The 15367-nt window shown below is 46.4% G+C and overlaps 1 protein-coding gene across 2 annotated transcripts in view; it reads right to left on the minus strand.

The window, feature by feature from the left end:
• The window catches only part of WAPL (WAPL cohesin release factor), a 226127-nt gene that overhangs the window by 102223 nt on the left and 108537 nt on the right, over positions 1–15367 (minus strand). For both annotated transcript variants that reach the window (XM_082267623.1, XM_082267624.1), the window contains 2 exons: positions 3977–4126; positions 835–971 (listed from right to left, as the gene is read on the minus strand). In XM_082267623.1, the coding sequence (XP_082123749.1) occupies positions 835–971; positions 3977–4126 (287 nt within the window). The remainder of the gene's footprint in view (positions 1–834; positions 972–3976; positions 4127–15367) is intronic.

Raw genomic sequence — 15367 nt, forward strand, 5'->3', positions numbered from 1 at the left:
CGGTTCGTGGAGTCTGAAGTGCTTACGGTGTCTGGTGGAGTGCTTGGAGCCCTCGGGAAGCACTAGGAGCATCTGTCAACGGAGGTACCTGCTCAGGGGTGCCCTGTTCCGTAACAATGCTATTTTTTATTTTCCTTGCATCTGACTGGGTGAAGCTTTACCACAATGAGATATATATTATATATATATATATATATATATATATATATATATATATAAATAAAATAAATAAAGGGGGAAAAAGAGCAACTGCACTTGCAAAAGGCACAAAATAAATAAAGGGGGGAAAAAGAGCAACTGTACTTGCAAAAGGCACACAGTCTGCTTTTAGTAAATACACTCCAAAAGGCACAGGTTTTCTTTGTGCACCATTATATCCTTCCAACTGCCAGCGTGCTAACAATGAAGGACATCATTGGTTGGTAAGGAGAAGGTCGGGCCCCTGCACACACAGCATCATCGTTTGCCCCTCCCCTGCTCCTGTCTGCACTGGGGTCACATTAGCTGAGTGAGGGAGAGAAACTGAGGAAGAGGAACATTGGAATACTCTAAAGTGTGTCCTACATGTCTGGATGTTGCTGTGTTATGTAAAACTGTTTTGTTTTTAACATTTTAGAATGGGGTACCTCAAGATTGCGCATCATTTTTTAGGGTGCCTTGGCTGAAAAAAGGTTGAGAAACACTGCTCTAGATCAAATGGGTATAGGATGGTGTATGTGGAGGTTTTCCATTTACTTTTTCTATTTGAACAAGATCGAATACAATTTTTTTTTTTTTTTACAACTTGACTGCGTAACCTTTTTGCAAGAACAGAACAATTCAATGTTGACTCACCTAAGGCATCGTGTGTTTATGGGCTGGTTACTTTTAAGCCCACTCAGCAAGTACTCAATATCATCCGTGAACTCCTGATTCTCTCCAAACTCCACCACATCATTGAAGTGCTTCACATGTTGAACAACAGTGTACAACTAGGAAAAAAAAATCAATATATGCAATTAAATTCGTTTTGATAGGATACCATTATGAAATTAGCAACTAGCTTCTTGAGGCATACTTTCATAAAAAGAAGTCATCATGTACTTTCTACTGGCTCTAAAATGTTCCCATGAGGGATATTTCACAACATTCACAACTAACTATATGTTGAAAAGCCCTAATCGAAGTGCTCTACAATTCAAACCGCTGTGGAGGAAGAAAGTTATCACTAAACCCACAGAACATCATGGCAAATATTCAGCAATAGGGACTTCAAATGAGAAATCAAAGTGAACCTTTTCATTCCCCAAGTTTGCAAACATAGCAATGCCTTCATAATCAGCGGTTTTCAACGCACGTATCTACTTTCTCCAAAACGTACAGACTAAAGAGCACTTTAACAGCCATAAATATGAGCTTTTTGTCAAAAGGTAAAAAGTGTAAAGTGTAAAAAATGTTAAAAAGATGAGATAAGGGTTGCTCTATCAAACATGAAAAAAATTGGATTGTCTTGCCGTAAAATAATTTTCTCTGATGTTCGACAGACAACTCTAGAATCTTCTTGACCATTGGGTTATGCTGCCCCCTAAAGGAGTACACTAGGCAGGAAAACGAAAAAACAAACAAAAAAACTTTACCATGCCTATGGGGCAGTCCAGGGGGATATACTCCCACTTCCTACTATAGGCACTTAGTTTTGTTGCAAGCAGTGTCAACCCAACTCAATAGAGGGGTGGGTGCTGTGTCCGTTAATTAACATCAGAGAAAAGGATTTTACGGTAAGACAAAAATCCAATTTTTCTTTAATTTATTGATGGACAGCTGCAGAATCTTCTTGACCATTGGGATGTCCCAAAACAGTGTCAAACATGAGGGGTGGGAAAAAACACAGCAGAACAAAATTCTTAAAGGCTAAACTTAGCCAAACAGGTAACATAAAGCTGAACCAGGAACTGGAGCTCATCTGAAACATACACCCTCAAACAGCAGCCGCAAAACCTTGTGGCCAATGCCAGCACTTCTACCTTTTGTGAAAGTGTGCACAGACGACCAAGTAGTCGTCTTGCAAACCTGCATCACTGACGCCTGATGGCTGAAGGCCCAAGAGGCACTAAGTTCCCATGTACAACGTGCCTTAACAGGGATAGGAGAGACCTGACCTTTGATTAAATAGGCCATCTGGAAATGGTCACGGCAGATGCGGCCAACCCCTTGCGAGGTCCATCCGTAAGGACAAATAGTGAGTGATTTCCTAAACCACTCAGCTGCCGCCAGGTACACCCTGATCGCCCAAACCACATCCAGAGAATGCAAGGCCATCTCCTTAGGATGCTTAGGACACAGGGAAGGCAACAAAATGTCTTCACTCAGATGGAAACCATTAACAACCATAGGAAGGAACTACTGACAAGGGCGAAGCACCACCATATCTCTGTGAACCAGCAAATATGGTGAACGACAAAACAAAGCTGCCAGCTCGGAAACCCTACATGCAGAAGTAATAGTCACCAAGAATGATACCTTCTGGGATCATGTTAGCAGAGGAATCTCACAAATATTTTTGAAAGGCGGTTTCTGAAGAACCAATAGAGCCTAATTGAGATCCCATGGGGGCAAGGGAGATCGCACTGGGGGAGCCAAGATATGCCCGCAGAGACCCTTAATACTTTACCACCTCAAACACAGAGCCTCCTGAATCTTCCACAGCATGGAGAGAGAAGCAGGAAGAGACCCTGGCTCAGCAGCAGGAAATAACCACATAGGAATTGATGTTGTTTGATAGGGATACACTGTGAAATATAGCACCAGAGCTACACAAGGATGGATTCCCATATAAAACCATAGGAAGCTGCAGGGAAAATGGCTGCCCCATGCAAGTCTATGGGGAAAAAATTTCTTTGCCCACACCTAAGATAGCAGCGCCCACAGCACACCATGCGGCTAGAGACCGACACATGAAGGCCTCAAGAACCACAACAGGGACCAGCAAGCCCAAGGTACCATGTCAGGTTTTGTACAGAGCAGTCCCAATCATCCTCTTCTTGGGCCCCCCGCCAGTGGTCAAAGCTCCTCTCCCCACTGAGGCCCTCTATGGCAAGCCGCTTGCTATGGAGACACTAATGCGTGCTCGCTCCATGTGTGTGTCTATAGACCCAAAAATTGGGGCTTGGCCCAGTCCCCTTGTCTCTGGCTGAGATCGACAGCAGCGGGAGCCAATGGCTCCCACTGTTGTATCTCAGCCAATGACGAGAAAGAGAGCCTCAAGCTCTTGTGCACATAACTGGATCGAGATCAGGCTCAGATATTTTTTTAGGGGCTGCAGAGGAAGGTTTTTTACCGTGCTGCATAAAAAGCAGTAAGGACAAAAAAATCTTCTGCAATTACAACCCTTTTGAGGGCTACATGTTCTTATACAAAATTCTTTGTGAGCTTTCACAACATGTATTCTTGTATTTTTATCAGTGCAAACAAATTTCAAATTTGCAGTAAAGGAAAACACACATTCCAAAATGCTTTACACTGCTATATTTGAAAGATAGCCAGTTAATGACAAGGCATGTACAGCTCTGTAGGGGTTAACACGGACGTCTGGGGTAGAGGGTTAAAAAAAAAAAAAACACAAGTGGTCAACACTCAGTTTTATTGCCCACTTAAACTGTGCAATTGTAGGCAGAGGGGGTAGTACATATTGGTGAGGTCTGCAGTGTGCTGGTACAGATGTGCTTTTTATGTCCCACTATGAAAACTCCCAAATGTAAACAAATCAAAATGACTCATGTTATCAAAGTCTTAGGTAAACTTAACTGAAACGGCACAAAAAAAGCTGCCCAAGAGGACATAGCATAATAGATTAATACCATTTCCCAGTGTTCTGAATAAAACAAAGATGTGGTAACAATTTTAACTGGGTTATTTCTAGAGCAACTATAGGTGTTGGTCCTCCAAGCAAGAAAATGTCAAAACTCCTCTCCTTAGATTGACAATACAAAATACTCACTTCCTTGTGCTCCTTTCTGCATTTCAGTGCAGTCACTATGTCCTGATAGGGCTGGGTGGGAATAGTCACAGTTTTTATCACTTTAGGAGGTGGAGCAGGTGCCTTAAAAACACCATCATCCTTTGGACATGGCGCCTCCGATGGCTTTGCCTATAAAAAGTAAACATTAAAATATAGCACAATTTAACATGCAATAAATTAAGTTATGACATTTAAAGCAGATTAATCATAAAAACAAAAAAACAAAGGATGTCAACAAATATAACATGCTATTAAGGACAAACAATTTTGGTACAACATTTAAATCCTTTTTAGACCCATTCTTTTAAATCTCTATCACCCTGTACGTTATAATTTTAACAGATTCTTGAAATGCCTTCATACAGAGCAGGACAAATCCTAGTCATCAGGTCACCATGGTAATTGAAAAATGCTGTCTGGTCACCTGGTCTCGTTGACTGCAATTTCTTCACTCACAACAGCTGCTAAAGCTGGCCATAGACGGACGGATGGGTTGTAGGAAATAAAATTGTTCCATAACCCCAGCAACACAGTGTTCATGGGGAAATGGGGAAATCCCCCCCCCCCCCCCGCCCCCGAACCATTGTGATCTTCTGGCAGGGAGGGGGCAGGGGGAGCAGTCCTTGCCGGGAGAACACAATGGTGATTGCTGGAGGCTATAACAGCCGATACCAATAATCGTAAGTAAAATCTGACACGCTGGTGGTACCCAAGTTAATCAATCAACTTGGGTACATTCAGTCTGCCCATACATGGCTCGAATCTCAGCAGGTTCAGCAGGGATTGTCTATGGCCACCAGCATAAGGTTTGGTTCACACTACGGCAATGTACTTTTGATGTGATTTTCAGTGTTATTATGTAGTGCAACTTTGGATGTGGTTAGCTTAGTCTATGGAGCCAAATCGTACTGAAATCACATCAAAGTAGCACAGGAATCTTTTCAAAAATAGCAACCCACAGAGTCACATTGACGTGAACTGGCACCATTGAAAATAATGTGATTTTCTTTGTCTAAGGCTCAGGAGGTGACAGAAATTGCACAAGTGTGAATCAGCACTAAGTACATGTGTGATCTAGAAACCCCATTATGAGTCTGAGTTTGTGTGTGCCAGCAACCATAGCATGCCTGTCAGTAGTCTAGTTTGTGAATATGGATCAGTGAGAAACATAAGTATATACAGTATGTGTGCAACTGAGGTCTTGGTAGGTGTGAATGTCCAAATATAGATCAAATGGTTACTGTTACTCAGTTATTTGTGTGCCCTGCACACAATGCATTAGTTACACGTGAGCATGCACTGGAGATATATACATCAGGTACATGTGTGTGCAGACTGAACAGACTATACACGTTATATGTATGCGCACACAGGAGACACTACGCACCAGGTACGTGTGTGCAGACTGAACAGACTATACACGTTATATGTATGCGCACACAGGAGACACTACGCACCAGGTACATGTGTGTGCGTGTATAGAAGACACTAGGCATCCATTACATAGCTGTGAGGTGAAACGTGGTCTGTAATGTGCTTGCGTCAGGGTATGCATAAATTTGTATAGAAAAAAAAAAAATTACCCTTTTAAAATAATTAAAATTTTGTTGCTTTGCAGCCAGAAATTAAGACAGACACAGTTTTTGTTTTATCCAGCTATATTAAGGGTCCATTCAATCTAGCGCGACTTGTCAGGCGACTTGGTCGCCTGACAAGTCGCGGTCGGTCGCCTACCATTGATTAGCACAGGACCCGTTCTAATAGGAGTGACACAGATCGCTCCGACTTAGAAAAAGGGTCCTGTACTACTTTGGGGCGACCGGGAGGCGACTTGCATTGACTTCAATTATATGCCCCAGCAAGTCGTGTCGCCCCTGTCTGAATGGGCTCTTACTCAACTGCAACTTATAACATCAAAGTCAAAGATATAAACACCAACATGACAGAAAAAAATAAACATTCAGAGTTGGAAAAAGGATCACCCCTTGTATCAGTATTTTGTTGAACCATCTTTTGCTTTAATTAAAGCCTATAGAGCCCATTCACTCTAGCGCGACTTGTGAGGCAACTTGTGTCGCCCCAGGTCACTTGACATAACAAAAGCAATGTTAATCAATCAGTGCCGTCTTAATTGGCACTACTGAAGTCGCTCCGACTTCAGAAAAGGGTCCTGTACTACTTTGAGGCGACCTGTGATCCGACCTGTCCCATATACTTCAATGGGAGTCGCCTCTTAATTATTATTATTATCTTAATTGACACGACTTTCCAGGAAGAAGAAAGATTAGCCAGGCATTCCCTACATTGCAGCCATGCCTATAATGGAATATATATAACATTACATTATATACATATACATATATATATATATATATATATATATATAAATAATGGTATATATATATTCCATCATCTCTGCTTGGTCTGTGTGAGTGGCACTGGTGGGCACCGATTCGTGGCACCGATACGTGGCACTGGTGGACACTGATACGTGGCACTGGTGGACACTGATACGTGGCACTGGTGGACACTGATACGTGGCACTGATACGTAGCACTGGTGGACACATACGTGGCACTGGTGGACACTGATACGTGACACCGATACGCGACACCGATACGTGGCACTGATATGTGGCACTGGTGGACACTGATACATGGCACTGATATGTGGCACTGGTGGACACTGATTCGTGGCACTGATACGTGGCACTTGTGGACACTGATTTGTGGCACTGATACGTGGCACTGATACGTGGCACTGGTTGACACTGATTCGTGGCACTGGTTGACACTGATTCGTGGCACTGGTTGACACTGATTCGTGGCACTGGTGGACACTGATTCGTGGCACTGGTTGACACTGATTCGTGGCACTGGTTGACACTGATTCGTGGCACTGGTGGACACTGATATGTGGCACTGGTGGACACTGATATGTGGCACTGGTGGACACTGATATGTGGCACTGGTGGACACTGATATGTGGCACTGGTGGACACTGATATGTGGCACTGGTGGACACTGATATGTGGCACTGGTGGACACTGATTCGTGGCACTGGTGGACACATACGTGGCACTGGTGGGCAATGAGGAAATGAGTAAAAAAAAAAAAAACAGAAAAGGGGAATTGGGTCACAACACATCCTATTCTGATTGGCCAAACACAAAGTCGTCTGTCATATAAGTCCTGCAAAATAATTCAAAAGTCGCAGTAAAATCGCCGTAAAGTCGCGGTAAAAAGTCGCTCCGACATGGGGCGACTTTATGGTCGTGGCAGTGTGAACCGGCTCTTAGTCTGTTGGGATATGTCTCTAACAACTTTACACATCTAGACTTGGCAATATTTGCCCACTCTTTGCAGAACTGCTCAAGTACAGTTAAATTTGAAGGTGACCATTTGTGGACTGCAGTCTTCAAGTCATTCCACAAAATTTCAATGGGGTTTAGGTCTGGGCTCTGACTAAGCAATGCGAGGACATTCACCTTTTTCTCCTTTAACCACTGTGTACTCATTTTTTGCTCTGTGATTGAAGTCATTGTCATGTTGGAAGGTAAACTTTCTTCCCATTGACAACTTTCTGGCAGAGGGCAGCAGATTTTCTTGAAGAATTTGCTGGTATTTTACCTCATCCATTTTTTCCTTCTATCCTAACAAGTGCTCCAGTCCCTGCTTCAGCCTCGGTTCACATTTATGCGATGTGGGAAGGCTGCGAATCCGCAGCCTGTTCCCGCATCACACACGCACCCCCAGCAGTTCACACTGCCATATGCGATACGCTGGGGGTGTCAATGTAATGTTAACGACACCCCCAGTTTGATCGCATATCGCAGTGCGATCGTGCAGTTCGCACAGGATCGGATCGCACAAGTGTGAACCGCTGTGCGATCCGATCCTGATGCGGCTGCCAAAAAGGGTCCCTGTGCGTGTTTGGTGCGGCTGCGGTGCGAATTTAGCCATACAAACTGTATGGCTAAACTCGCACTGCACAGCCGATCGCATGTAATGTCGGAGCAGCAGATTCCTACATTACATGCGAACCCCGCACACACACAAGTGTGAACCGGGGCTCAGAGAAACACCCCCATCACAGGATATTACAAACTCCATTCGTTACTTTATGAATGGTGTTATTTGGATGGTGAGCTGTATTGGATTTCTGCTAGACATATCGTTTGGTTTTGAGGCCAAATCATTTAATTTTAGTCTCATCTGACCAGAACACCTTTTTTTCCTGTGGCCTCAGAATCTTCAAGGTGCCTTTTGGCAAAGCTCACTCATGCCTGCATGTGGCCTTTAAGAGTGGCTTTTTTCTTGCAACCCTCCCATACAAGCCACATTTGTGGAGAATCTGTGATATTGTTGTCACATGCACACAATGATCACTCAAATTCCTGCAACTGCTTCAGAGTAGCTGGAGGCCTCTTGGAAGCCTCTCTGACCAGATTTCTCCTGGCTCTTTCATCGGTTTGGAGTGAGGTCTTTATCCAGGGAGGGTCTGGGTTGTACCAAATGCCTTCCACTTCCTTATAATAGACTTCACTGTGCTAGATGAATACAAAAAAATTCAAAAGCTTTATAAATGCCTTGAATCCTTCAAGGCATTTATAAAGCCTTTGAATTTTTTTGTATTCATCTCCTGACCTGTGCCTGTCCACAATTGTATTCCTTTTGACAGCACCTTGCCACTCATAGTTTCATAGCTCTCATAGCTTAAGTTTTCACTACTAGGGACTGAAATGCTACAGAAAAGCTCTTTTAATGCTGAGCTAATCAAAATTACCACAGCTGATCACAAATTGAAAGGCAAATGGTTTTGTATGCCATTGAGAAGGTGGCGAGCTACATCTGGATTGAGTTTACAAGTCATTTTTAGGAGGGATATTTTTTTTCCAACCAATTTTGTTTTTGTAATTGTTTTATTATTTCTGACATGTGTCATCTTTCACTTGGAGGTTATAAGTGGCACGAAAGAAAATATAGCTGGATATAACAAAAACTATCTTCATTTTAGGCTGCAAAGCAACAAAATTTGATTTTAAAAGAGGGGGTGATTCTTTTCTATACCCACTGTATGCAAGGTGTGTAAAATGTGGGAAGGAAAAAAAAAAAAACACATGATAGTAGCGCTAGGATTTCTCTAGGTCCTTTTTCAGATAGATTACTAAAGGGGCTATTAATGTGTTAGTTAAATAACACGGGAACATACAGATTGCTATGGTGACCAGGCGTATTTTTCAGCCTGAAACGTAATCAGTTTCTTACTAAATCTCTGCGAATTTTGTTAGGATTTTTTTTTATTTACCTGCAAACAGACATTGGCCAAAAAAAAAAAAAAAAAGGCATAACCGCTGCCAGCTCAGTTGAGCTTCAGTTTTGCAGCAAGCAAGGATTGACACATGCCAGAGGGGAGGGGTCTCTGTTATGTGATGTTCTCATTGCAAACGATTTTACAGGTCAACAAAAATTCCTAAATGTTATATTGTACATCACAGGATGGGTTAGGAGTCATTGCTACATTGCGTGTTCCAAAGCAATGAATCAGGGGTTTGAGCAAAAGCACAACAAGGTCAAATCCCTAAAGGGAAAAAACCCTTAAAAAAGGCGGTTGCAAGACACCCAAAACTGGCACCCAGAGTTGAAAACGTCAACTTAGTAGAACTTTGTAAACATACGAAGAGAACAACTAACAGCCTTACAAACATAATCTTGATACTGAATGGTCCAGGAAGCACCGACACTTCTAGTAAAATTAACCTTAAAGTGTTTGTTCGCTCAACATTTCATATTTCTTTTTGTGTATGCTGTATCATGTAATTGTAGTAAAAAGTATCCTCTTCTTTTTGCATTGCTTCCTTTGTGTGAAATACTCGTTTATCCTGCCAGCCCTCCTGTTCCATTTTAAACTGACCACACTAGGCACAGAAGCACATCCATCGCAGAGTGGATAGTTTTTTGTGGCTGTGCTGAGAGCACAGCCTGCCTGTTCTCCAATGGCCTGGACTTGAATAGCTCCCCCCCCCCCCCCCCCCACATAGCTCTTTACTGGGAGCAGTGTATTGCTTTTTCTATGCCTCCTGACTGTAGTCTCCACCCCCACCTCTCCAAGCCCCTTACATGACTAAGAACAGAGGTTAGGTGATGTCAAAAAAAGGTACAGTAATTATAATCACAATAAAAGGTAAGGGTCCATATGTACTTAAAAACAGAATTCCAGGAATGCAGGTACTCCAAAACGTAATACTTCCAATATGTGCCTGCTGTACCATGTACTTGTATGAGAAAGTATCCTGCTTCCTTTGTATGGAATTCATGGTGTTCCTGCCAGTTCCTCTGCTATCCCATTAATAACTGATCACACCAAGCAGGAGAGCACAGCATGGTCAGCTCTCTAGCTGTGCTGGGAACTCAGTGTACTCTCCTCCAATAATTAGACTTTTTTCCCGACATGCCCCCGCTGTACAGCCATTTACTGGGAAGCTCAGTGTACTGTTAATTCTCCTCCATCCAGAGCTCTTATGCAGCTGAGAACAGAGGAAATGTGATCACTTATATAAAAAGAGAAAAAAAAAAAACGGAATTTTTGTAAAATCTTACCTGTAAAATTCCTTTCTCTGAGTCCTCCGACAGTCGCCGCCCCTTCATATTCATCACCAATGGGTTATGTCCTCTTATCCGTAGGAGTAGCTAGGCAATAGAATATGTTAGTACAAAGACTTTTAACATATCCCCACCCCCAGGGGGTGGTCCCCTCAGTACATAACCCTCCACTTCCTGTATCCAACTCAGTTTCAGTGGAATAGCAGTAGAGAGTACATCAAAAACCCCAAAAGAGGGGCGGGGGCGGCGACTGTCGGAGGACTCAGAGAAAGGAATTTTACAGGTAAGATTTTACAAAAATTCCGTTTTCTCTTACGTCCTCCGACAGTCGCCGCCCCTTCATATTCATCACCAATGGGATGTCCCAAAGCAGTGTAAACATGAGGGGTGGGAAGAACGCAGCCGCGCCCAAGGCAACGCCGTCTCCCCATCAGAGAAAGGAACCTTACCAAAGGAAGGAAACCAGTTGGGCACAAGAACAAAACACTCGCTCAACAGGAGCAAGAAAACCCAGGGAAAAACAAATGTCCCAAACAGTTAAAGAACCCGTAACAAGGGCTCTAGGGAACTGCCGCACTAAGAACCTTGCGGCCAAAGGAAGCATCAGCCGATGCCTGAACATCTACTCTGTAGAATTTTGTGAAAGTGTGTACGGTCGACCAAGTTGCCACCTTACACACCTGGGCCACAGAGGCCCCATGACGACAGGCCCAAGACGTACTCAGAGATCTGGTAGAGTGCGCCTTCACAGGTACAGGGGGAACTTTCCCCTTCAAAGCATAGGCCTGTTCAATGGGCTGTCTGATCCATTTGGCGATGGTAGAAGCCGACGCCGCCATGCCCTTCCGAGGACCTTCCGGAAGAACAAACAAGGCAACCGACTTGCGAAAAGACTCAGTCGATTTTAAGTAGACTCTAATCGCCCGGACAACATCCAAGGAGTGAAGCAGCACCTCCGTCGGATGCTTAGGCTTCGCGCAGAGCGAAGGTAGGACAATGTCCTCATTGAGATGAAAGTCCGAAACCCTTTTTGGAAGAAAAGAAGGGTTAGGTCGCAAGACCACCTTGTCCAAATGCACAACCAGATACGGAGATTTGCAGGACAAGGCTGCCAGCTCCGACACTCGACGAGCCGAGGTGATAGCCACCAAAAAGGCGACCTTCTTGGATAACAAAGACAGCGAGATCTCCCTGATCCTTTCAAAAGGAGCACGCTGCAATACAGACAGGACTAGATTCAAGTCCCAAGGGGGAAGAGGGTCCCTCCTAGGAGGGATCAGATGACGTACCCCCTGCACAAAAGTGCCAACCAAAGCGTCAGATGCCACAGGACGTTGAAACAGAACGGCCAAAGCGGACACCTGACCCTTGATCGTAGCCAGCGCCAAACGCTGTTCAACACCCGTCTGAAGGAAGGACAACACCCTAGACACTGAATAAGTGGTAGGAGAGAAACCCCTGGATTCGCACCAGGCAAAACACGCCTTCCAAGTACGGTAGTAAACCTTCCCCGAGGAAGACTTTCCTCGCATTGATCAAGGTGTGAATGACCTCAGGGGAAAGACCCCTGTTCTTCAGGACCTCGGTCTCAACAGCCAGGCCGTCAAAGCCAGCGACTGTAAAGCAGGATGGAAGATCGGTCCTTGCGACAGAAGATCTTCTCGAAGAGGCAGACGCCACGGGACGTCGATTGCCAGGTTTACGAGGTCTGCGTACCAGGACCGGCGAGGCCAGTCCGGTGCCACAAGAATCACCGCAGTTGGTACCCGAGTGCAACCTGCGAAGGAACCTGGACAGCAACTGAATCGGTGGAAACGCATACATCAGTCGGTACTGATGCCACGGGGCAACCAACGCGTCTGCCCGAGGATCGCGCGTCCGTGCCACGAACCGTGGAACTTTGTTGTTCAGACGAGACGCGAACAGGTCTACCTCCGGGAGACCCCACTTCGCGCACAACATCTGGAAGACATCCGGGTGAAGGGACCATTCCCCCTGGTCCAGGGTCTGGCGGCTCAGATAATCCGCCTGCCAATTCTCCACCCCCGGAATGTGAACTGCTGATATTGCCGGGACATGCGTCTCGGCCCAAGACAGAATCGCGGCCACTTCTCGAGCCGCCTGGGCACTCCTGGTGCCCCCTTGGTGATTGATGCAAGCCACCGCCGTGGCATTGTCCGTCTGCACCCTGACCGGACAGCCGTGGAGACAGTCCGTCCAACGGCGAAGACAGAGAAGTATCGCACGCAGTTCCAAAATATTGATCGGAAGGGAAGACTCCTCCGTCGACCAAACACCCTGGGCGGACAGAACGCCCAGAACACCACCCCAGCCCGACAGGCTGGCGTCCGTGGTGATCACCGTCCATGAAAAGGGACGAAAAGACTTGCCCCCCGACACTGAGGGGGACCGAAGCCACCACAGAAGATCCCTTCTGGTCTGAGAACTCAAGGATATCTGAAGATCCAGAGAGTGCGGTCGCCCGTCCCACTTGGACAATATCTCCGCTTGGAGACCCCGAGTGTGAAACTGGGCGAAGGGAATCGCCCCGAAAGCCGAGACCATCAATCCCAGACACCGCATGCACGTCCGAACGGACGAGAACTGATTGTCCCTGAGGGACCTGACTCCCTCCTGAAGAGTCCTGAGTTTGTCGTCCGGTAGGAAGACCTTCGCCTGGACAGAGTCCAGAATCATTCCCAGGTATGGGAGGCGGACCGACGGACACAATGTTGATTTTGGGAAATTGATCGTCCAACCAAACTCTTGCAGAGTCTGCAACGTGACGGACAGATCCTTCACCAGACCTTGGTTGGTCGCAGACCGAACCAGAATATCGTCCAGATATCCCAGGACCGATATGCCCTGGGCTCTCAACAAGGCCAGAACCGGAGCCAGCACTTTGGTGAACACCCTCGGAGCCGAGGCGAGACCGAAAGGCAAAGCCACAAATTGGTAATGATCCTCCGCTATGGCGAATCGAAGGTACCTCTGGTGACCCTCGAAGATGGGAATGTGAAGATACGCATCCTTCAAGTCGATGGAAGCCATGAATTCCCCCGCAACCAGGGCAGCCACCACCGACCGCAGTGATTCCATGCGGAACTTGCGCACCCGCACAAAGCGGTTTAGCGCCTTCAAGTCCAGAATCGGACGTACCTTGCCCTCTTTCCTGGGCACGGTGAACAGATTGGAATAGAACCCCCGAAATCTGTCCCGATGAGGCACCGGGACCACCACACCCTGAGCCTTCAGGTCCTGCACCGCTAGGCGCAGGTCCCGCAAACGTTCCGGGGATAACAGAAGATTTGAGGGAAAAAATCTGCTCTTCGGCCGAGAGAGAAACTCGATCTTGTAGCCAGACTGAACGATTTCCTGAACCCACCTGTCCCGAACCCGGGACAGCTCCACGGCTTCTTGTGGGAGCCTTGACCCTTAGACGGCTTGCCCCTATAGTGTGACCGAAAGGCACGAAAGGACCCCTGATGGGGTCGAAAGGAAGCATGCTTCTTACCGGGAGCCGCCTTGGGCTTGTGGGATTGAGGCAAGAGCGTGCTCTTACCACCCGTAACTCCCTTAATCAGTGCATCTAAGGATTCGCCAAAAAGGCGAGAACCATCATAAGGCAAATTGGCCAAAGCCTTACGGGAAGATTGATCCACAGACCAACACTTCAACCAAACCAGGCGGCGATTTAACACCGCCACACTGTGTACACGTGCAGCCAACGGAACCATATCCAGGTCCGCATCGCACAAATACATGACACCCTGGTGGATTTGATCCACCATATCCAAGGTCGCCTGGGGGGCAGAATCAGCCACCAGGACCCGCCTAAGCACCTGCGTCCAGCTCGCGACCGCCTGGGCCGCCATAAGAGAAGCAAATAAGGCTTTCAACATAGAACCCATAATAGAATAGGTGTGACGGGCAAGAGATTCCAATCTTTTGTCCGTGGCATCCCGGAACACCGGGGTGTCTTCAGCCGGAATCGCAGTGGATTTGTGCAAAACCGCTATCGCATGATCCACCGGCGGTGGAATACACCAGCGCTCATCAGTAGCAGGCGTAAAGGGATAGCGTAGCTTAAACCTACTAGGTACAGCAAATGGTTTGCGTATATTACGCCACTGTTCTTTCACAGCGTTTTGGAAATCATCAGTGCAGGGGAACGCCTGCGACGCTTTTGCGTCTTTTCTGCGTTCCATAAGCCGCTAAGGCAGCTGGAGGACATGATTCCTCCTCTAATCGCAGTGTTTGCTTGATAGAAGCAACCAATTCATCCATGAGTGCAAGCTCTTCAGACGAGCCAGGGGGAGAATTATCAACCCCCTCCACCTCAGCCTCCATCACTGACCCGATAAGGTCCAGGGAGGAACGGGACCCCGATAAGGAGATCCCAGCCACAGCAGCCCCAGCACCATCACCCTCTGAATCAGAGGAAACTGACACCCTGGGCCTTTTTGTGGATTGAGCAGCCACCAGCTTTTGCACCTGAGTCGCAAGGCTAGCCACAATCGCAGCCAAATCCCCCCCGGGGGGGGAGATTGCAGACCCCTGGCTTCCCACTAAGGCTGTAGGAAATTTGTTTTCCTGAGAATCCATGCCCCTGTAGCAGAAAAAGAAATGGGTGACCGCCCCTTTAAGAGAGCGCTGCGATCGTAGCCCACTTCACACAAAAACCCCCCACACAAGGGACCCCCACAGGGACAACGAACCAAGGCAGGACACAGGGAATAGAGGGAAATGAACCTGGAGATCGCTGCTG

The sequence above is a fragment of the Pelophylax lessonae genome, assembly GCF_965119305.1.
Source record: "Pelophylax lessonae genome assembly, chromosome: 9".
NCBI classification, from domain to species: Eukaryota; Metazoa; Chordata; class Amphibia; order Anura; family Ranidae; genus Pelophylax; species Pelophylax lessonae.